The following is a 22,478-nucleotide window of genomic DNA, read 5'->3' on the forward strand; positions in this document are numbered from 1 at the left end:
CAGCAGGTGTCGGCGTCCCCCACGCTCTCACGCCCCGGAGCCAGCCGCCCCCTCCCGCTGGCAGCACCGGAGGTCCACTGCACCGAGCACAGCGCCTGGACGACACCCAGCACTCATGAAACGAGCGGGTGTCCGCTCATCTATACCATCACGGTCTGCTGTCCACGGTCCCTCTCTGTAGACATACTGAAAGAAATGGGTGCGATTTCTCCACTTATAATTCCCTGCTACTGAAAATGAGATATTTCTAAACAAAGCTTTCTCAAAGGTCTGAGCACATAGAAACTTGCCGAAACTGCCCCCTCCCCTCGAGTTTTGAAACACCCGCTCTAGGAAGCAACGCTTGGAATTCTAACATAAGTCTCACGCCGAGAGAACTGTTACTAACAAAGAAAGTGATTACGTAGTTTCATTAAAAAGTAAAATCTTGGCTTATTGGTGAAAAGATCATTGTGAACGAACTGGTAAAGCTGAGTGTTGCTCCTTGGTCGGATTTGCTGCCCTGGCCTGTGTCACATGTCCACACACAGAGGGTTAGAGGGAAGAGGCTACGTCAGACAGTGCACCAGGAAATGCATCACACGGCAGCACCTCACTCACCAGGGCTGGTGCCTAACCGGGACTCCCAGGTCAAGTTTACTCCTTGAACATAAGTGCTTCTCTACGGTAATCATTTTAAATGGGGCTCTTTTAAAAACACTTGATCCACTTTCCTGCCTTGCCCGTCCAGGTGTACGAAGGTGGTGTGGCCGGGCTCGCGCGCCTGTCCTGGGGAGTCAGAAGACTCCCGGCCGGTGTCCAGACCGCTCTCGTGTGTTGTTGTTGTTGTTGTCAGTCTCTTGTACATGTTCGTGTTTCTATTTTCAGTCTTCCCCACCATGGGACTGCCACCTGTCTCTTTCTGCTACTGCACCAAGTTCTAGAAGCTCCTTCTAAGAGCTCAATTTTAACAAGTTTCTCTAGACCAAGAAACCAGATAAGTTTGTTAGAAATGCACTTAAAACAATACTAAACTGAGCGAGGGGCCTACCTATGAATAAAACACACAAGGTCTGTAACTTCTAAGAAATGCCCTACATTCCCAGATGTAAGGCAATCTCCTATTTTCCCAAAAAGATCCAAAAGCTTTTGGATCAAAAGTTTTACACCAACTTTCGTGGATGCAGAAAAATGTGCCCACTTAGTCTAAGTCTTTTATTAGTAATTTACTAAAATACATTTTTTAAATCACATGCAAAGCATATTTGATACCACGCTTTTCCCCACGTTTCCACTTCATAAAAACGGCTTAATCAGCACTCATCACGTGCACCTTCGGCATCAGTGCCTTCTTCATCACAAGAATAGCTTTGGAAGTCCACAGCACATCATCTTCAGTTTGGCCTGAATCGTTTGAGATGATGTAGCAGTTTTTAAATCATCTATGATGCTGTCACTAAAATTCTGTTCCAAGCTATGAGCAATCACCCACATGATGTTAAGGAGGTTGATTTTTTTTTTCATTTGTCCGACAGGCACAATGTGACCTGCAAAACAACACTTCCTGCACTGCTTCCTCGGTGATATTTACAAGGCTCATTTGTGCTGACAACTAACACAACTGTGAGGTCACACCCCCGGGGATAGGTGCTGAATGTGGGCCAGCTCTCTGCCTCCTTTTCTCTGTTCCCCTCTCGTGAATGACCTCAGGAAGCCTCCTCAGCCCTGACTGAGGTTGGCCCGGGCCACCAGGCTTTCCCGAACAGTGCCCATTGTTCAAAAGAAAGTGACTGGATGAGCAGCCTCCGATACAGAGGACTTTGTCAGGGTCCAAATGGAAGGCGGTTCCCTCTCACTCGAGGAACTACTTGGGGGGAAAGCCCCGCCTTACTTCAAGGCACAGAAGACAACGGGCAGCAGAGTGCGGGAGAACAGCGGCCTTGGTGAGGGGCAGGCCTGGCTGCACCGCCTCTCTGTCCGCACGGACCCGCGGGGGAAAAGGCTCGAACAGACCCTGCTGTCCTCTGCACTGTCCTCATCCACATCGCTGGCCAATCCGATGGCCTGGTGGCTCTACTTCTCATGCTCGGCTGTGTCCTGAGCGGATGAGATGGCAGGAAATCCCTCTGGCACTGCACATTTATATGTAACCACTGGGCTAAAGAAACTAATGATTTTGAAAACTAAAACAAAGTATGTGTTAACTACAAGCTTTAAAAGAAGATCTTAGATTAGCTTTCAAATTATTCCACATACCTCGTATTAGCTCATAAATATTCATGTCCATAAGTTCACATATTAACGCAAGAGAACCAGATTTTCTGTCACTGAAGAAAAAAGCAGGTTTTTTCGTGTCTTAATCAAAAAATATAATCAAACATTTAATTCATTTGTAAACATTTCTGGTAAAAATAAAGCACTTCCAATATCAGACAGAGACCAAAATAGAATGATTGAAACAGAAGTTTTAATTTTAAATCAATATTTCAGGTAAAATTAAAGTAACAGTAAAACCCTACTTTAAGCAAATATTCTACAAGCCTCCCTCCCCCATTTTTTGAAGACGTGTCTTGAAAATATAAAATGAACTCTCAGGAGAGAGAAGAAATGAGGCTGGGACTCGGCTAAGCAGGACAAACAGAGGAATTTACCTCGTGCCCTGTGACTGCAATTTTAGTTTTAATTCACCTAAATTACTCCCGTGTAATGGGAACACGTTACAGTGGGGTGAGCGGAATCCAAACACCAGTCAGGGAAAAGGGAGAAAGACGTGTGACATCACCCAGTGCAATGCCCGGGCCTCACACAGTGGGGACAGGGCCTCTGGCTGAGCTGCCAGCTTCTCCGGAGTTCAGAGCCTTTAAAGGGATCCCCGAGCGCCAGGCAGGGCAGTGTGTGTCACCCTAGCCCCGGCTCAGGGTGCCCCACTGTGCGAGTCTGGACAGAAGCGCTTTGTAAAGTGCAAGAGAGGCACCTTAGCGCAGGCAGTGCTGAGCGTGACATGCAGGCTGCGGTCTCTGGACCCGGCCCAGACTGACGGCTCAGGACGCCACAGGCCCGGAGGCCACACAGCTGTGACAAGGCACTTTCTTCCGAGTGTAAAACCGTTCCCTCTGATGAGAGCCTGCTGCACTGCGGTTGTGGGAGACCGTGTCCCTGGCTGGTCTGGGCGCTGCAGCGAGGCCAGCTCACCTGCCACCTCCTCCTCCTCGGGGCCAGCACATGCCGCCCGCAGAGAGGCGGGGCCGGACTCCCCGCCAGCCTGGCTCAGGGTCCCCGAGTGCGGTGCACAGCAGCCAGCACCTGGCGGCCGGCAGGGCCCTGCCTTCCTGAACAGTATGTAAACCTTATGAAAATCATTTTACGTTTGGAACAGAAATGAAGCCCCCCAAAACCATTTCAGTTACAGTAAGGGCCCCATGAGACTGTACAGACATGGCAACTGGCAAGGAAAAGGACAGTCCCTGAGGTGTGACAACAGTGCTTCCCCAGGGATCACGATTCACGCTCGAGGCCTTGGGTGCCAAGAGCTGCCACTCTCCCCACAGAAGAGGAGCCATGTGACTTGTGTACACTTTTGTGACATAAAATCACCTACATGAAGGCATTCCATATTAGAAATCAGGCACACCCCTGTCCAAATAAATATGTCACTTAAGATAAAATCATTACTCTCTGAGCTACAGAGCAAATGTCTAAAATGTCTACCATGGTTTTCTTTCTTAAAAAGAGATTTAATCATTATCATCAAATTTAGGTAATTTTAAAAGCCCCGAATATACTTACAAAACCACTTCGTGCAACGTAAGAATGTTTGGGTGGGGGTTCAGGCGTCTCAGTGCTTGTATCTCCCGCAGACTGTTCACTTGCTCAACACTGTGTGTAGGCAAAAATAAATAACTAATTTGTAATTTAGGTCAACTTTAAAATTAGGGTTATTAAATCATTATTTATTATCACAACTGAAAAACAAATATTTCAAGCAAGTTAATCAGGTTTTATTTCTCCCATTAGCAATTGAAATTAAGCATATCGTGTTTCTGCATTATCTTATAAAAATCGGGTTCTTGTAGCTTTGGACAAATATTCAAATTTTTACCATCCAAGCTCCTGAAAGAATACCTTGGTAGTTTCTTTTACAATTAACAAACACAGACATTAAAATGTCCTTTAATCGGTTTATGGAAACTAATCAAGCAATGTAAGTACCACTTTAAAATAAGCACTTTAAATTTCCACAAACAGACCCACCCTTCCTTCTCCTCCCTAATAAAGGCTCTACATTGTTTCCATTTCATTCACCTGATGACAGGTGCTTTCTCAGGTGTGTCTTACTGCAGGCTTTTCTTTAAGCAGACTGCTCTGCCTGACATAGCGTCCTCAACCAAAATCAGGCCAACACAAGTGTACAAGGCCGACAGCCTGAGGTGGCCCTGCCTCCAGACAGACCCTCACACGAAAAGGGAAAAGAAGCTGTGGGAATGATCTTCTTTCTCTGAACTGGTGAAACTGTTCTGCTAACTTTTAGTATACAGTGTAAAGCTTAGCATTTTGTCAGGTTATTCAAAGAGTGGTTATACCCAACAGTATATTATTATTGTTTTAAATCAACACGGCCGAATGTTCTAAGTCTCTCTCACGCTAGCCAACAAATGGGAGCCTGATCTGTAAGAAGGGCTAAGAGTCTGAGTGTAAGGACATGCTTTTCAAGAATCTAGGGAACGCTCACTCAGACGAACAGCATGCTGGACCCGAAGACAAGTCTCCATGACTGTCACGAGACTGAAGGCCCTACAGAGCATGTCTGTTGAGCACATGGACGTACATCGGAAATCACTAGGAGTCAGCTACCTAGAAAAGGCCCAAATACTTGCAAACTAAGCAACGCGCCTGTCCAGAACCCACAGGTAAAGAGGAAGTCAAGGGAAATTGGAAAACATTTCGAACCACGTAATAAAGCAGGCGCGGCGCGGCACAGCACAGTTCGAAGCGGGCAGATAAAAGGTGCCTTCTGGCATCTTCTTTCAGTGCTTATGTTAGAAAGGAAGAGACGGTTAAAGTCAAGGGTTTGTGTGCACCTTAAGAAAGTGGAGTAAGAGGAGTTAAATTAAACCCGAAGTAAGTAGAAGAAAAGCAATAATAAAGAGTAGAATTCAAGGAAACAGAAAATAGGCAAACAACAGAGAAAGTTTACAACGCCCAAAGCTGGTTCCTTGAGAAGAGTAATAAAAGTGATAAACCCCTAAGCAAGAGCGACAGAGAAACAGACATGAACCACCACCACCAACCAGTATCAAGAACGAAAGGGCCATCTCTACAGTTTGATATTAAAAAGACAATAAGGAAGCATTATGAACAACTATATGTCAATGAATATGACAATTCAGATTAAATGGTCAGTTCCTGGATAAACGTAATTATCGAATCTGATGTAAAAAAGTAAAATTGAAAATCAAAAATAGTCCTGTGTTTATCAAAGAAGCAGGCTTTGTCATCCAAAGCCTCCTCGCAGGTGATGGCGGAAGTGTTCAAACCCGGGATTATGGCGACAGTTGCACAACTGTGAAAACTTCCTGAAACTCACTTACGATGGGTGGATTTTATGATGTGTAAATGATATATAAATTATATGTCAATAAAGCTTTTTAAAAATCTTACGACAATCCAAATCATTTGGCATATTAGATTCTTCAGCGTTCCATGCTACGGACGGACCATGTACCACCCACTCCACTACTTCCTTGTTTCCAGCTTCTCACCCCCATGAACGATGTTGTAATAACATCTCAGGATGGGGCAATCCTCCCCACAAAGACTTCTAGACCCAGATGATCTCACTGGTGAGTTATGTGAAACATTTAAGAATAGATACTCTTGCAAGTTTCACAGAAGAGACATGAGTTGCCAGTAATGGACCCACACACGGGGCTCTAACACCTGCCGGCTGGGCGACACCGAGCAGGCTGGGGAATGGCTCTCTCTAAAGCACGGTCCCCTAAGCTGAAAGAGGGCACCTCTCGCCAGGGGCTGGCACGGCGGCAGCTGCTTAGCGAGCAATCGCTGGAATCAGACTTATCATCACTGCTACTCACTTCCATTTTCAAAAGTGTCTTCGAACTCTGCTAACTCGCACTGTTACCGACCAGCTGATTTACTACCGTGTGCCAGCACCTTGCTAAGCACGTCATCTGCCTCGTTTTACCCTCACCATGATCCTATGAGGTTCGCTCGACGCCATGGTTCTCCCCATGGTACATATAAAGAAACGGAGGGAGTACGGAACCACGCAAGGTCACGTGACAGGAAGAGGAAGTGCTGGCACGCGGAGTCCGAGCTGGCCGCCCCGAGCTGCCAGGACGCGCGCCTGTGTGCTAACCTCACCGCTGCAGGACACGAACATCGAGACCAGGGATGTTTTTAAAAACAGATTCATTCCACTTCTTATAATAGTTCCACAGAGAATACAGAGCACAGTCACAGGAGCGAAAGGCTCTCATGAACTGTGTACTTCTGGTGCGACCAGGTGGGAGGACGTTCTGAAGAGAGACCGAGCGAGGACGCTAGAAAGCTATCGATCTCCATTTCTGTAAAAGCGGAAGGAGAGGGTGGAAGTCAAACTGGAGGGGGCGGGCGTCGGAGGCGCCAAGCACCCGCCGCGCCTGGCCACAGACCCAGCGTGACTTTGCAGCCCCCACTTCGAGTCCCTCACACTGCCCGCACTGTGCAGGGGGACCCCGAGCACTCGCCTGGACAACGATGAGTGGGGCAGGAACGGCTTCTGAAAGGAACCTAAAAGCATTCTTCAAGTGCACAAGAGTCAACTGTTTAACAATGATGACAGATGCTCCAAACTCTAAAGGCCAGAAACAATATTTCCACGGTTAAAAAACAGAAACAGAACCAAAGAACAGCATTAAACTTGTGGATCAAATCCCAGTGACACTGGAACATGCAACGAGTTGTTAGCGATCTCACTCCTAGAAGTGACACAAAGCAGTTATCTTTCTAGAAGAAATCATAGAGTAATTTCCTCCTATAATTCATTAATATTAGCAACACCTTTAGCAACGGAAGAAGCTTACGAGCAACGCATGTCATTCCCGATCTTCTCGGGCTGCTTTCGCTGGTTTTGACTTGCTTTTACTGTTCATTCTCGGGTCGTTTCGACCACGAGCAGGCTGGAAGGGTGGCACAGAGGTCCCCTTCGCCCAGCTTCCCCTCGTGTCGACCTCGTGCGTAGCGCTGATCGGAGCAGAAAGCTGACAGCGGCACGAACACTCTGTTAACTAGATACTCTGACAGTCTCCCATTTTCCGCTAAGGTCTTTTTCTCTTCCAGGATCAAGGACAGTACACCGCAGTCAGGTTGTCCCCTTGGCCACCTCCACGTGTGAGTTACACGGTTGTCCTTTGTTTTCCATGACCTGGACAGCTCTGAGGAGTCCTGGGCAGATATTTTGGAGAACACTCCTCCGTGTGGGTCCGTCTGATGTGTTCTCAGGCTGCGGGTCTGTGGGGGGCGGACCGTGAGGGGACACGCCTTCCCACCCCGTCACATCAGCGAGCACTCTCTATGGCGTTTCTTTTCTTTTTTTCTTTCTTTCTTTTTTTAAATGCCTACAGCACCTGGTCTTCCTAGGTGGTCTCCCATCCAAGGACTAACCAGGCCCGACCCTGCTGAGCTTCCGAGACCGGATGGGATCGGGCCTGTTCAGGGTGGCGTGGCCGTAGAACTTCTCATCATTCGGTTAGGGCGGTACCTTCAGGTTTCTCGCTGTAAAGTTACTATCTTTCTCTTTTTGTTTTCTATTCTTTAGAAGCAAGTCACTAATCAACCCCCTTTACAGCGAAGGTGAAGAGCGTGGTCTGTGACCGTCAAACTCCCACGCGCACAGCAGCGAGGCTGCACTGCCAGCTGCTTTCCCGCCCTCCCCCGTTTGGGCCTCAAGCCCCTCGTCAGAAGAACGCCGGGCTGGGGTGCACGAGGGCTGCACTTCCGCTGTGTCGGGGTGGGTCACCACTGGGAAACCACACCCCTTATGTAATGGACATTCTCCCGAGGGACTGAGGTTACACGGAGGTCCTTCTGCACGTCAACCGAGTGTCCCCGCCCTCCGACGCATCCTGATCTTCCTTGATGGAAACACTTCTGAAATGTGTTACAGACATCTCGACCTTCCTGAGGGCGCACCTGAGACCAGGTGGGGCCTCTCCCTAACACTGGCTCCACAGAGTGGCCGAACCTGTGCATCATTCCGACACAGCAACGACCTCGCGAGTGCTTGAAGTCTGTAGGCTCTGGATCCAGTCCACTTGTTATACTGGTCTCGTCACCAAAATAACAGATGGCAAGTCCTGTCATCTGTGAGTACGTCCCCCCCCGCCGCCCCCCGCCGAACCTGACAGTGGGACCTGACAGGGACTCCTGCAAACGCCTCACAGCCTGCTGCTACCCATCCTTTCTCGGCCACTCCGGACTGACGGTGCGTTCCTCCAAGGGGGCTGTTTGAGGAAGTCTGCTCTTCAGATACAGGAAAAGCAGTACACTCGGCATCACATTCTCCATTGCGAGGAGTTTCAAGGTAAAGATGGAGTGGGGGACAGATAAAGAAACAAAAGCAGACTAGACAGAACGGACAAAAGCAGAAGAGTTTGGGCGGTGGCAGCTAAAATGGCCACACGCCACGTGCAGGGAGGAACGAGGAATCTGGATTCAAATATGGCTCTGCCCACCTAGTGACCCAGAGTGACAATTATCAAATTACTTCACATCTCTAAGCACTTGTCCTCATGTGCAGAACAGGGATGATTATCACTATCCCGTGGGGATGGCACGAGGGTGACGTGACTGTCCTCCAGACTCTTTGGCACCATTAAGTGTCCTATACTCCCTGATCTGAGAAACAATTTTTCATACTAAGAGCTTGAAATCAAGGTTCATACCCCCAAATACTTCCAAAAGCCCTGCATCTATGTGGGGAGTCAGTAGGCTTTAAAAAACGTGCTTTAGATATTTAGAGGTTTCAATCCCTTTGATATTAAAAAAGAAACACTGAGCTCCAAACCTCTTTATTGAAAAGCTTAACAGTTGCAGGGAAGCCAGCCTTGACTCGGTTATTCTGAGTGCGATGTTGACGTGATCAGGTTAAGCTGCAAACTCCAAGACTCTAAGAGGCTGCTCTGAGGGGGGAGCACAGCAGTCCTCCGGGGGGCTAATCTAGAGACACCCCCTCTCTACACGGCTGGCGACTGATCACTCCCAGGGAATAAATTTCTCCAACCCCGCTTGGAAATTATTTTTCAATATGTTAACTGAGTCACAATTAATTAAACCACAAGGACCTCTAATACATTTAGACTAAAGTTTCATTTATAAAAGTCCCACGCACACACAACTTTCAGGAACACAGACCGCTTAAAGTGAGGCATACTTTTACAATTTAAGTTTTTGTGATGATTAATCATTGATAATACAGTAAACTGGGACAAAAATAAAATCCAGAATGACTAATATCAAATTAGCCCATAATCCTCACTACCTAGAGAAAACTGATTGTATCCTGCAGATTATTACATGAATACATTCTTCCCACTAATAGTAAGTTGCCCTTATTGATTTAAACCTGTGTCTGCATTTAGTCTCAAATGTGTCTCTGACCACCTACCTTTCGAAGTGCTGTTTCATTTGTTTACATGCATAATAGTTTCCATCTCTCAGGCTCTGCATCTTCATCACTTCAGAAAATGTTCCCTCTCCTATTTTGCCAATTGCTTTGTAGCCTATAAATAAAAACAATTATAAGAAGAAAATTTTATTTTTGCATATATTTTGTACATGTTTCCAGACAGCAAGATGCTTTGTCAGTAAGATGATCCAAGAGCACATATACACATATCGAGGCTCATTTCTCCTCTTGCTAAGGTTCAGTGTCCTCTTCATTTTGTGTTTTGGCGACAAGCACCCGCTCCTTCCAGTCTACGCTGCCTGCTCCATAGCTGGGAACCGGGACCCGGATCCTGGCCAGGATGAGAGGCTCAGTGACCCCACCGGACTTGAGAAGCAGAAGGCGGGAGGCCGGCTGGGACTGCGAGGCTCGGGCACCAGCAGCCTCGGGGCATTCTCCTGAAAGTCACCCTCCCTGGTCCCACAGAAGGCCCAGCCGACCCGAGGTCAGGGGCAGCTTCCCACAGTCTTACGTGTCCTGATCTCCCGAAAGCTAACAGCGACCTTCCCCAGCTCTGCAGCCACCACCTCGCCCCAGCAGAGACAATGGTTTCATATCTAATTCGCTGCGATGAAGCCCTTCCCGCTTGGAGTAGTTTGTTTTCCTGACTGAACCCTGACAGACACAGAAATAAGTATCTTGAAGTGGGGGGCTGCTGGTAACAAAACCCTAAAACATATAGGCAGGTGACAGACAGCAGGCTGGACTGCAGGGGAGCGTGGTACCGCAGAACAAAACAATGCCCACATGAGCAGCCGCTGCCCTTCGCGGGCCACGTGTCTGCTGGGCCTGCTGGCCCGGGAGAGGGTCGGGGAGAGTCAGAGGGACAAGTGTTGTTTCAGGCCTCCAGGCAGACCCCGCGGGCAGAGCCCCAGAAGCGGAAGAGCAAGGCCAAAAAAAAGTAGGTGGCGGGGAGAACTATGTAAAGAACAGAACCTGGAGTGCGGAACTGACCAGACGCAACTAGATCAGAAACCTAGTAAGCAAACCTGGACCAAAAAGGCTCATCACGTTCAGGTCCCAGCCTACATCCGCACAGAGCAGGCTCGTAACGGCGTTCGGCTCCGAAGGAGGGCCCCGCCTCACCACCTCTTAGGGCACATTTGTAATACCTCGTGTGAGCTCTGATGGGAACAAACGGCAGTAAAGAGGCACTATGTTTTTAGAAGTGATCATGTTTTCTAGAAACGATATGTAATTCCGCAAAAAAAAGTTAAAACAAAGAAAGCAAAAAGGAAACCCCTACGCGTGACCCTCCATATCCATCTCAGATGGCATATTCTTCATTTCTAATGGGTTCTCTTTTGTTTTCCATCTCCGTTTTTATGTTTTCTAGCTCTTCGTTAACGGTCTCACTGAGTTCATCTACTCTTCCCCCAAGTTCACTGAACATCCTTATAACCGGTGTTTTGAAACTTGCATCTGGTAGATTGCCTATCTCCATTCTGTTCAGTTCTTTATCTGGAGCTTTGTTCCATTCTTTCATGTGAGACATGTTTCTCTCCCCACTTTGTTTTTTCTATGTGTTGGGTAGGGCTCCTAAGTCTCCCAGTCTTAGTGAAGTGTCCTGTGGGGCCCAGTGGCACAGTCTTCCTTGGTCACCTGAGAGAGGTGCTCATGGTGTGTCCCTTGTGTGGGCTATGTGTGCCCTCCTGTTGTAGTTGAGACTTGGTTGCTGTTCGCACTCCGATGGAGGGACTGAACCCCAGGCTGATTGGTTATGAGGACTGGCCAGTGAGGGGCTGACCCTACGGAGCAGGATTCACTTTAGCAGGGCTCTGGTGCCCAGTCTGCCTTTTGGATGTGTCCTCCTCAGATGTAGCCTTGGGTGGTGCTCGGGCTCTGTCACAAGTCAAAGCGGGCCACTGGGTGAGCCAGCCCAAGGGCCTCCTAGGAGAGGCCCAGCTGCAGGCCAAGTTCAGCCACAGCCTATGCACTTCTGGAGCCACCAGGTAACATCACCAAGTAATCCACAGAGGCTGCCACCCGTGCTGGGCTTATAGGCACCTTGAGAGGCCAACCCAGAAACTAAGGCTGGCTGCTGCTAGTGCTGGGCTTGGGGCTGCTCAGCAAGAGGTTCGAGCACATCAAAGCCAGATCCTGCTTCTTTATGTTTTGTGAGGCTTTGAGAGAATTTAGGAAAGTCTGCAGCATGAGCCAAGACAGACCATTAGTATGGAGAAGCCACTGGAAGCAGCTTGGGTGGGTCCGCAAGTTGGGGGAGGCAGGGTCTCAGGGAATCGCCTAGATGGAACGATCTGTGTCAGGCTGATGGAGACCACATTACATCTAGTTGTCATGTCTCAGACGTTCCTTGTCTGGGTAACACTGACAGTTTGGAGGAGCACAGGTCAGACGGGATATACTGGGATCTGGCTGTTTTCCGCACGATCAGACTCAGGTTATGGGTTCGGGGGAGGAAGGCTACGGCACTACCATACCATTTCATGACAGCATACCAAGGGCTCGTACTATCAGCATGACTTGTCACCGTGGATGCTGACCTTGATCACCAGGCTGAGGCCATGTCTGTCAGGTTGCTCCACTGCAAAGTGGCTCTCCTTCCCCTCTTTCCATACTGTACCCTTTGGAAGAAGTCACACCGTATGTCACATGCTTCACGAGTAGGGGATACTGTCCCCTCCTGGAGGGCGGAGCACCTACATAAGTTGGTTGGCACTCTACAACAAGGGAAGCTGGTCTATTCTCCCATTTATTTATTCAATCGTTTATATTAGTACAGATGCATGGATATTTATCTTATATTTTGAGATAATCTAACACTACTTTATTTTGTTGCCCAAATTGCTTTCGCCACTGGGAGCACTTTCAATTGGCTCCTGTGTCACTTTGAAATGTCCCCATCAATAAGGGATTTGTTTGTTTTTAGTTCTTTCTCACTTCCTGGCACTACCAAATCTTGTATATTTCCTGTCTCAGCCCTGGGATCAGCCATTTCTCCAAAGAGCTCTTGTTCCTTTTATTGGAGAACAGTGTTGACTAAACACCAAGATCTGAGCTAGGTGTCAGGCACCATTGTTCATTTAATCATCTCAACATGCAATGGGTACCCCATTACCCCACCTTACAAACGAGGAACAAAGACACAGAGAGGTTAAGTAGCCTGCCCAAGATCACATCCATCCGCAGAAGGGCAGCGCTTAACATCAGGGCATCTCACTCCAGAAGCCACTTCCTGACCACACCACCCCTGCTGCCTCCCACAAGCAGACCACACCAAGGGGACGCAGATGAAGTCACGCAAATGCACCTGTGAGAGCGCTGACCTCAGTGATGGATCTCTTCCAGAATCTCTGGCTCAGCCGACGAGGCCCGTGAAAAAGGCAGAATTCGGGGCCCACTGCCAGTGACACAGGGACTGGTTCTGTGGCAGGGGAACAGCAAGGCACAAACCCCAGCTGTGAGGGGCAGAACCCTCTCAGGTAACCACTGAGTCCTGCTTGGTCTCTCCTGATCCAGTCACTTTCAAAGCTCTGACACAGCTCATCCATCAGGCAATCGGGTCTCTCGACACTCCCTGACGATGCCTGCACTGAGCCGCAACCTCCTGCCTTTCGCGACGTGAGACAGTCATTTAACAAAGCGAGAACAATTGTCTCTTAAAACTAAAGTTAAAGCACAGCCACTAAAATGGCTAAAACTAAGAAGACTGAAAATACCAAGTGTTGACGAAGATGTGGCATAAAAGGATCTCACATATATGGATAATGGGAATGAAAAGTGGTACAGCCGCTTCAGAAAATAGTCTGGAGGTGTCTTATAAAGTTAAATATACACTTACCATACAATCTAGCAATTCCACTCCCAGGAACTATCCTAGATAAATGAAAACATATTTCCACACAGACTTGTACATGAATGTTCATGGCGGTATTATTCACAGTAGCCAAACAATGGAAACGACCTAAATATTCCCTAACTGAACAAATAAATTGTGATACCTACATGCAACAGAATACTACTCAGCAATAAAAAAGACAGAACCCCTGACACATGCCACCACATGCATGAACCTCAAAAACATCATGCTAAATGCAATAGGCCAGATTCAAAAGACCACCTACAGTTACATATACATTACTACATTGCATTTATACGAAATTCTAGAAAAGAGAAAGCACATCAGTGATCCCTGGAGCCAGGAGTAGAGGAGGGGACTGCGAATGGCCACAGGGGAGCTTTTTGGGTGATGTAGGGCTTCTACACCTTGGTTGTGGTGGCAGAAACACCACTGTCCACATTTGCAAAAAATCATTAAACTGTACAATTAAAATTGGTGAATTTTACTGTGTGCAAATAAGCTCAATAACGCTGTTAAAATCTGGAGATTTCACATTTTAAAAATTCAAGTTAGATCCTTATTCCACGATGCACTTAAATGTTGGTAAATAGTGGTAAAAAGTTGAATGTAAAAATCTAACTAAAAGAAAACGCATTCATATATAGCCCATCAAATGGGAATGGCCTTTTAAAGCTGAAGGTCAATGAAGGAAGTCACAAAGGAAGATCCAGAAGCGAGCCTAGCGACACACTTTAATGTGTTTACGTCGGAAACTTCACGAACAAAAGGTAAAGGCAAACTACAATCTGAAAAAATATTTGCAACAAATATGACAACACCTAATATATTTATTTATAAAAGCTACTTACAAATAAATAACCAAAACACTAATACTTCTCAATGAAAAAAAAAGGCCAAGAAGAACATTAAGACAATTCACTTAAGAGATCAAAATTGTCAACACAAAAAACTACTAGTAACTCAAAGGAATACAAAGTTAGAAGAGTTGCTTAAAAAAAAGAAAAAGTTCTATCAAAGTGGCAAAAGTCTGCAACGAGCATGTGTATTGCACACAGGAACAAGGCTGCGGAGTGGCAGTGCCCGTGTGAGGTGGCGCGACCGACACGGCCACGAGCAGCAAGCCCCTGAGAACAGCCGCTCCCCCCAGGCGGGGACGCGCTTCCTGGAGGAGGCGGACGGCAGACTCTCGCTTTCTGCTTTACCGTTTCCGCATGGTATGAATATGCTACAATAAACATGAATTACTTGTTTAAGTAGGAAAAAGGTATTAGATAAGAGTCCACGTCCTTTGGCTCAGCAATTACACTTCCAGGTTCTTATCCCAAAAATACCAACAGAGACACAAACAAAGTTTATAGACAAAGATGTTCATCACAGCGTCACGATAGCAAGAATACGAAAAACTTAAATATTTAATATCAAGGAAATGATCTAATAATTATGGAATAGCCACAAGCTAAAATATTATGTAGCCATTAAAAATGATGCTGTCAAATAATATTTAATGATATAGAAAAATATTCGGCCATAATTTAATGTTAAGGTAAAACAGGATGGTAATGATCCTACAAATACATACACCTGCATAGAAAAAGAGTGGGTGCAAATGTGTAAAAATTTTTAAAGTATCTATCCTTAGATAAGACAAGGGTATCGAGGTCTGGGTGGTTCTTACTAAATGCTAGTCTCGCTAACTGTCAAAATATAGCACAGAATTTTCCAGAAGTAGCTATAAACAGAATGAGCCAGACAAGAACCCAACTGGATAAGAGTGGCCAACAGCAAAGAAGAAATCGACATGTAATTAACCGGATACTCTATAGAAGCAATGGCGGCCTCCCTGCGGGGAGACAGAGCTTTGCATGTGAATCCCTGCCGCCTTTACTTGCTGCAGTAAACAGAACTACCTAGCGAGAGCCACCTCTTGCTCTTAAATAGAACACCCCAAGCTGCGAACCCCTTCAGTTCCATAACACCATACCTGGGTGGGACTGATGGTGATTTCATTTCCTCATTATAATTTTCTGTAGCTTTCAATGCTCACAATGAATGTATTACTATAAATGTGTGTGGTGTGGGCGTGGGCATTCTCAAGAAGTTTAAGAAAGCGGTGAACCCATTGGCTAACTGCCAACAGAAACGTGAGCTTAAAATGAACTATCTTAACACTATAATAGCAATTTGAAGGGGGACAGACAGCTCACCAGAAGGACGAAGGCCAGTTACTAAAAGTCGGGCGGTGGACTGAGGAATTCAGATTTGAGAAGAGAAGAAGGGGGAACTTTACACAACGAACTCCAGTCTGTGTTTCGGCACAGGTAAATTAAGTTAGGCAGACTTCCTTGGACAATAGTCAACTGTACACTTTAATATATAACTATAAATTCTGAGTGTGTGCCAACATTCCAGGCTGCCTCCAGACCGTCACGGCCAGCCAGCAATAAGTGCAACCTGCGGCCCTGGAGATGGTTGTGGTGGATACAGGCTCACCGTGTCCCCCAGGGCTCTTTCAGTGGACAGAAGGTCTGGGTATAAAACAAGGATGAAGGGCAGGAGAGCGAAAAAGAGAAGCACTCCCATGGAGGATCACCTAGGAAAAGTATCTTTCTATTCTCTCCAACAAGACCTGGCATATTTTCACAGGCCTTTAAAGACCCGGCACCACACTGATAGGAATAAATACAGTAGTCACCAAAAACACACAAACTACCCACCCAGACTCAAGACAAAGAGGACTTAACTACAGCTGTATGAAAAGGGTGGGAAAAAGAACATAAATGAGACCATTCATATTAAGATTCCATTCACTTTTATTAAACGAAGGCTAGTTTAAGTGGAATTTAATCCTTACTTAACCGTGAAAGTGGAGGTCAAATTCACTTTTTGAGAAACTTGTCAAGCTCAAGTGCAAACATCTGTATTCAAGCACTGCTTCTAAAGATCTTAATCAAGGCAGGTGACAGGCCTTGGCGCTGTGGAGCTGCGGGGCTGCATAGCCTGCTGAGGGATGATAAGAATCGGGGGGAGGTTAATTACTGTGTACAGAGAACAAGTCTCAACCAAACTTGTAAGGAAGAGGATTCAGCTTCTAATTTCCACTCTTCAGGAGATTAATTCAAAGCAAATTACTGAAACAAGGTCAAGAACCTCAATGAAGAGGTCTGTACCTGATTAATTTACATGGTGTACTGAGGAAAATTATGACCTGAACTACCAAACATCATGAAAACATGAAAGGACATCAAATTATTTGTAAACTCTTAAATTTTTTAAATTTAAATCGCACCCTTTAACCCAGTAAGGAATGGAATGCCACATGAAGAATTACTCAAAAATCTTTGTTCAAACATCTTCATCGAAGCTTCACCCTAGCAAATTGCAGTACAATATACTTAATATAACCCCATTTAGTTTGGGGTATCTGTTTAAGGGATAAATGTATGTACGTATGTATGTATATGTACAGAAAACATGCACAGAAAATTTACAGAAGTACACTTAATGTTAACCAGGACCGACTTTGCCAGGTGAGGGAAGGTCCTGAGACTTACTCAAAACATTCCACTGTTTGAATTTCTCAAAGCCAACATATTTTTGTTTTAATTTAGAGAAAACATGTTAGCCTGTTTATAAAAACAGAAGGTATGCCCACCAGGAAGAAGAGAATGGAACGAGATCATTTGAGGTACCTCGCAACTTTGATTCTATAAAGAGACAGTGATAACGGACAAAGCTTAAACCTCACTGCAATTACAACAGATGGTTTTTTAAATTATCTGTGAGATAATAGACTATGACTACAGACTGTGACTGTCTTCAGAACATGTAGGTTTTTTTCTCTTTTTATAGGTATGTTTTGAATAATCCATTAAAAAGTTCAGATAGGAAAAAAATTCATACTCCCACTACATCAGACAATGGTAAAAATTTTTCAAAGTAAGGATCTGACCGATGTTTGTCATTCTTCCGCCTTTTATACCCCTGCCTTCCATCTTCTGGAATAATTCATTCTCCATGTACCATGTACTAGCCACTACGCTATGAGCTTTGCGAAGGTTATCTCATTTACTCCTTTAAACAATCATATAAAATAGGTATGATTCCTCCTGTTTAAAATGAGTGTGGCAGATTTTATTTTCCAAAGACGGCGGCCTCTAGAGATCCCACCCCCAGGCTCGTCTGACCTTGGGTCTTTGCCACTCCTCCATCAAGAGGTGGGATCCATGTTCTCTCTCCCCAGATCTGGGAGATGCGGCCGTGGCACTCGGCCATCTCTGAGGCAAGGTCAGACCGGTATTGCTGCTTCCTTCTCGACCTCTGGGGATGCTCACCCTCAGAACCCAACTGCCACGCTGCGAGAAATCCCAGTGCTCCGGCTGGCAACCCAGGCGGAGGTCCCAGCGGACAACCAGCACCAGCCACCAGACACACGAGTGAGCGCACTTATGAGGTGTCTCTACCTCCAACTGCAATCTGACTGCGACTGCGTAAGAGACTCTGAGTGAGACCTGCCTACGCGTGTCCAGGCAACCCATGGAAACATGAGAATAATGATTGTTTTTACTTTAAGCCACCAAGTTGGGGGGACTTGTTACATTGCAGTAAATAAGAAAACAAGCATAAGAAAAGAAAGGTCAGTCACCTGCCAGAGGCTGCCACGCCTGCCTGGCTCCAAAGCCCACGGTCTTAACAACTTCACTGTGTTACTCCTTACAACGGTGCGAAATGGAAGGAGGCGGCCAGCATAATGCACAGAATGCTCCCTATGTCCCTAGACACTTGGGCATTGCCTAGAAAACAAATGAGACATCTAGAAAACCCTAAAATACAGACCAACATAATCCAGTATTCTCAGGCCCAATCACTGACCTCAAGCGATGAGTCCAATTTCACCATTCTTCATTCTCCCTGTTCATTCTACTTCCATGACTCTGTCTCTGTGACTTCCTGTTCTGGGATAGTCTCTCCGCGGCCAACTATTTGTTAAATATTTAATTAATGATCAGGACTCACACCTGGGGGACAATAGGTTACACCAGTTCTCATTCTGGATTTTAAGGTAGAAGAGAGACTAGAGATGTACCACTAGACCAAGTAATTGAAAAACTACCAAAACGCCCATCTGAAAGAACATATCAAATCATACCTACCACGTAAAAAACCCGGAAGTTTAAAAGATATAATAAAATGCAAGTGTTTATATATGTGTCTCTCTATATATTTATAAAATGCAAACATTAGTGTTTAAAAAAGAGAGGAGAGACACACATATATAAATGTATAGATACATGTTCATACATACATACATATACACACACATAGGAAACTGGTCAAAATGGTTGACTCTAGCAGAAGGGCACGAAGGGTCTATGAGGCAAAAGTGAATAAACAGAATGATCAAGCGATCAAACCTAACTTCACCAAAACTAAGACACACCGACATCCCACTCCAGATGGGACACACTGACAATGACACAGTATCACCTTTGACGTATCACTGACAAAAATATTTACACCAAAACTAATCATGAAGAAACAATCAGACAAATCCAAACTGGGGGACATTCTACAAAACATGTGGCCTGGATTCTAGAAAATCGTCATGAAAAATACAAAGTCAGGTCCCTGCCAAATTAAAGAAGACCCAAGAAATATGACAACAAAATGCAATTTGTAATTTTTGACTGGATCCTGGAAAAAAATTAAAAACACCTATAACCAATGTCATTGGGATAACTGAGAAAATCTGAAATACAGACTGCGAACTCGTTAACAGCATTGTATCAACACGTTATTTTTACTGTGGTAGTGTATAAAAACGTCCTTGTTCTTAGCAGATACTTGCTGAATTATTAGTGGTGAAATGTCATGATTTCTACAACCAACTCTCAAAAGGTTCAGTGAAAATAAATACATAACTTAGAGAGAGAGAAAATGCCAGAGCACAAGTGAGCGAGCAGGGAGCAGAAAGTGAAATGGGGCATCTGATGAAGGGTTGATAAATATCCAAGGAATTCTTCCTGCAACGTTTCTGTAGATTCGAAAATGTTCAAAGTAAATAGTTGGGAAGCGAAAAAGGAATATAGTAAAAAATATGCGTACGTAAGTTCGCACTATAAGCAAAAGCATAAAGCTTTTTTGTAGACCTTGTATTCCAATCACAGCTTTGGGTGCATTAATGAAAAAGACAAACATGTAAACAATATCCAAAAAGAGAAAATAAGAACGCCTTGTAAAGGGTGAATGAGATGCATTATTTTAAATATCTTTGTCACACGATTTATGTGCTAGACAATTATCAATTGACAATTAGTAACATTACAATTACACCTAAAATAATTTAATCTTTCCGCAGCAAAGGAAGTCGGAATTTTTTTTGGCACCTCTGGCTTACCACCATAAATGTCAATTATATCTCGACAGTAACGTTAAAAAAAAAAAAAAAGTCCACATTTTCAACCAGGTAATGCTGTACCCGTTACAACGGGCACGTCTCTTAGCCGTTATATTTTCTGGGCTGACCACCTCACTTCCCAACTTCCAGTAACACTCTTCATTTCACTAAATGGTTGTTTCAAAATGCCTAAAAAATAGTTCCGATGAAAACACGACTGCCCAGCTCTCCTCTCAATTGGTCCCCTCGACCGATGTCCTTACGAGGCAGGGCGACCACGCCGCAAGCGCTCGCATTACTTCCGAATGTTCGAGAAGGCGCTCGGGTCCAAGCCAGCGTTAGGAAAGTGTCACATTCGCACTCAGCTCCCCAGACGCTCCCGCAGCCGCGCAGCGAAGCCCGCCTCGGCGCGCCGCGGGTCGACGCCGTCAGCCCCGCCCCGAACCCCTCGAGCTGCCCGGGGGCGCCGGCTTCTGACGGCCCTGGGAGGTTCGGGGTCCCGAGCGCCCGCGGCAGGGCGACGAGGCCGGGCCCCCAAGGCCCTCCGGCCCCTCTGGCCACCCCCGGGCCCGGCCCTCCAGCTCCCGCCGTCGCCCTCGCGTCCCCGCCCCTCCTCGGCCCCGCTCACTCTTCATCCTGGATGCGGAAGCCGGTACTGGACGGAGAGGAAAGGGGCAGAAAGGGGAGCCCTTGGCTTCCACGCCTCCGAGGCAGGGTCCGGAACTAGGACCTCGGCGGCGGTCCCTCGTCCGAGAGCGTTAGGACCCGGCCGCCATGTTGTATCGCTGTCACCCTAGCAACCGTCAAGCCCTGAAGGCCCAGAAGCCGCTTCCCGCGCGTGCGCAAAACGGACGGCCTGCGACCGCCGGCCTCATCTGTACGCGTGCGCAGTGGGGTCCGCCTCCGCGGTCTCGTTGCTAAGCAACGTCCCTCGCCACTCTCAAAGTGCCCCGCCTCTGAGTGTAGGCGACGTTTGCCAGGATCGTGGTATTCCCAGCCCTCCTGAGAATTTACCTATTTGGGGCCTAATGCCTTGGCGGATGACAGCCTTGAACTTTAACTGGGCTGGCACGCACTAAGTAATTGTCAATTGATACCTGTTCTTTGAAGTCTCATCCTACAATTGAGCATCTACTAACCAGTAGTCTGGTACATAACAGCCCATTTGTAAGTTCTTCTTTTTTTAATTCAATGAACATTTACTGAACGCCAGGCACTGTTGCAGGCACTGGGGACATGTAGCAGAGCGGTGTGAACAAGATCCCTCACTTCTTGAAACTTGGATTCTACTGTCAAATTGAAGAAATTAATAGATGAATGAACTATGTGCAGATAAGATGACGGAGCAGACAGTGGCTTAGCCCTCGAGGAAGTAAAAATGCGATAAAAATAACTACCTCTTTATCCGCACAGCATGTTATGAAGTTCATTGTCATTTATTTGTTTATTTCATCCTCACAACTACGCCTTAAGATCAGGTATTCCTGTTTTTTCCTATTAATTTTTGAAATTAAGTAAAATGTGTCTATTGTAAAAAAATCAAAGCGCAGAAGTATATAAAGTAAAATTTGAAAGAATTTTTTCAAAGCACTTCTCATGCCGCATCCTCCCCAGAGTTGACCACCAGCAACAGTTGGGTGGCATCTTTTCAGAATTTCTGTGTATAAATTTGGACAGATTTTTTTCCATAATTGAAATTCACATTCTTCTATAATTTGCTTTATTCACTTAATGAATCACAGTCATCTTTAATATGAGCACATATAGAGCTACCCTATGCTTTTTAACTGCTGCCTAATATTTCATAGTATGGATATACTCTTGACTTTAAACCACATCCCTATTACTGTTTCTCATTTTTGTTATTACAAACAATACTTAAGAAAATATCTGTGTGCATATCTCTGAACACACATGTGACTGTTTCTGTAGGAACTGACAGGTTGAAAGGCATCTACAAATGTAAATGTGGATTGATTATATCACTCTCCAAAAACACTATCGATACTTACAGAGCTCTGCATATGAATCCTCTTCTCCCCACACTGCTTGGACACTCGATATTAGCTACTAAAATTAAGAAGCCATTCAAGAAAAAGATTGAAACAGGAAATTTTTCAGTTTCAATTTCTATTTTCAATTTCCCAGCCTTCTCTCTTGTCCTCACTCTGGGACACGATTTATCTCTCCTCCCCTGGATGGAAGCTACTCCGCTCCTAAGCCCAGCGCAGTCCTCTCCCCTAACACTTCCCAAGCTAGCCTCACCATCTTTCACCCAGACCTACTTTCCTGGGATCCCATCTCAGCCAAGGGCAAAATCATCTGCCCAGGTGCACCCCACCTGACACTTCCCTTCTCCCCATTTCCCCTGCAGACCCCTCGGTTTTCTTCATGCCCCTCCTCCTTTTTCTACCCACCTCACCTCTTGCTGATCCCAGCCTCTTCCTTCCAGCCCCACTGAGACCAAGTCTCCACAAGTGCCTGTCGCAAGATAAATCCAGATTTGTCACCCCGTAAATCCGGATTTCTCCCTCTACCTGAAATCTTCAGTCCCTCAC

The 22,478-nt window shown here is 46.0% G+C and overlaps 1 protein-coding gene and 1 pseudogene across 7 annotated transcripts in view; both read right to left on the bottom strand.

Moving 5' to 3' along the window:
• Positions 1-20,781, bottom strand: part of MOK (MOK protein kinase) — a 33,240-nt gene extending 12,459 nt beyond the window's left edge. The window contains exons 1-4 of one of the 7 annotated variants that reach the window (XM_015599777.2): positions 20,549-20,781; positions 9,644-9,758; positions 3,766-3,855; positions 2,236-2,306 (exon numbers count right to left, since the gene is read on the bottom strand). In XM_015599777.2, coding sequence (XP_015455263.1) covers positions 2,236-2,306; positions 3,766-3,855; positions 9,644-9,758; positions 20,549-20,555 — 283 coding nt within the window. In that variant the 5' untranslated portion in view covers positions 20,556-20,781. Of the gene's footprint in view, positions 1-2,235; positions 2,335-3,765; positions 3,856-9,643; positions 9,759-12,162; positions 14,249-20,548 lie in introns of those variants that run through there. The other 6 variants (XM_025042089.1, XM_025042088.1, XM_025042090.1 and 3 more) reach the window with 6 other exon arrangements.
• LOC112473727 lies at positions 7,593-7,711 on the bottom strand (annotated as a pseudogene).
• Positions 20,782-22,478: the final 1,697 nt, after the last annotated feature.

The sequence above is a fragment of the Pteropus alecto genome, unplaced genomic scaffold (genome assembly GCF_000325575.1).
Source record: "Pteropus alecto unplaced genomic scaffold, ASM32557v1 scaffold8, whole genome shotgun sequence".
Classification (NCBI taxonomy): domain Eukaryota; kingdom Metazoa; phylum Chordata; class Mammalia; order Chiroptera; family Pteropodidae; genus Pteropus; species Pteropus alecto.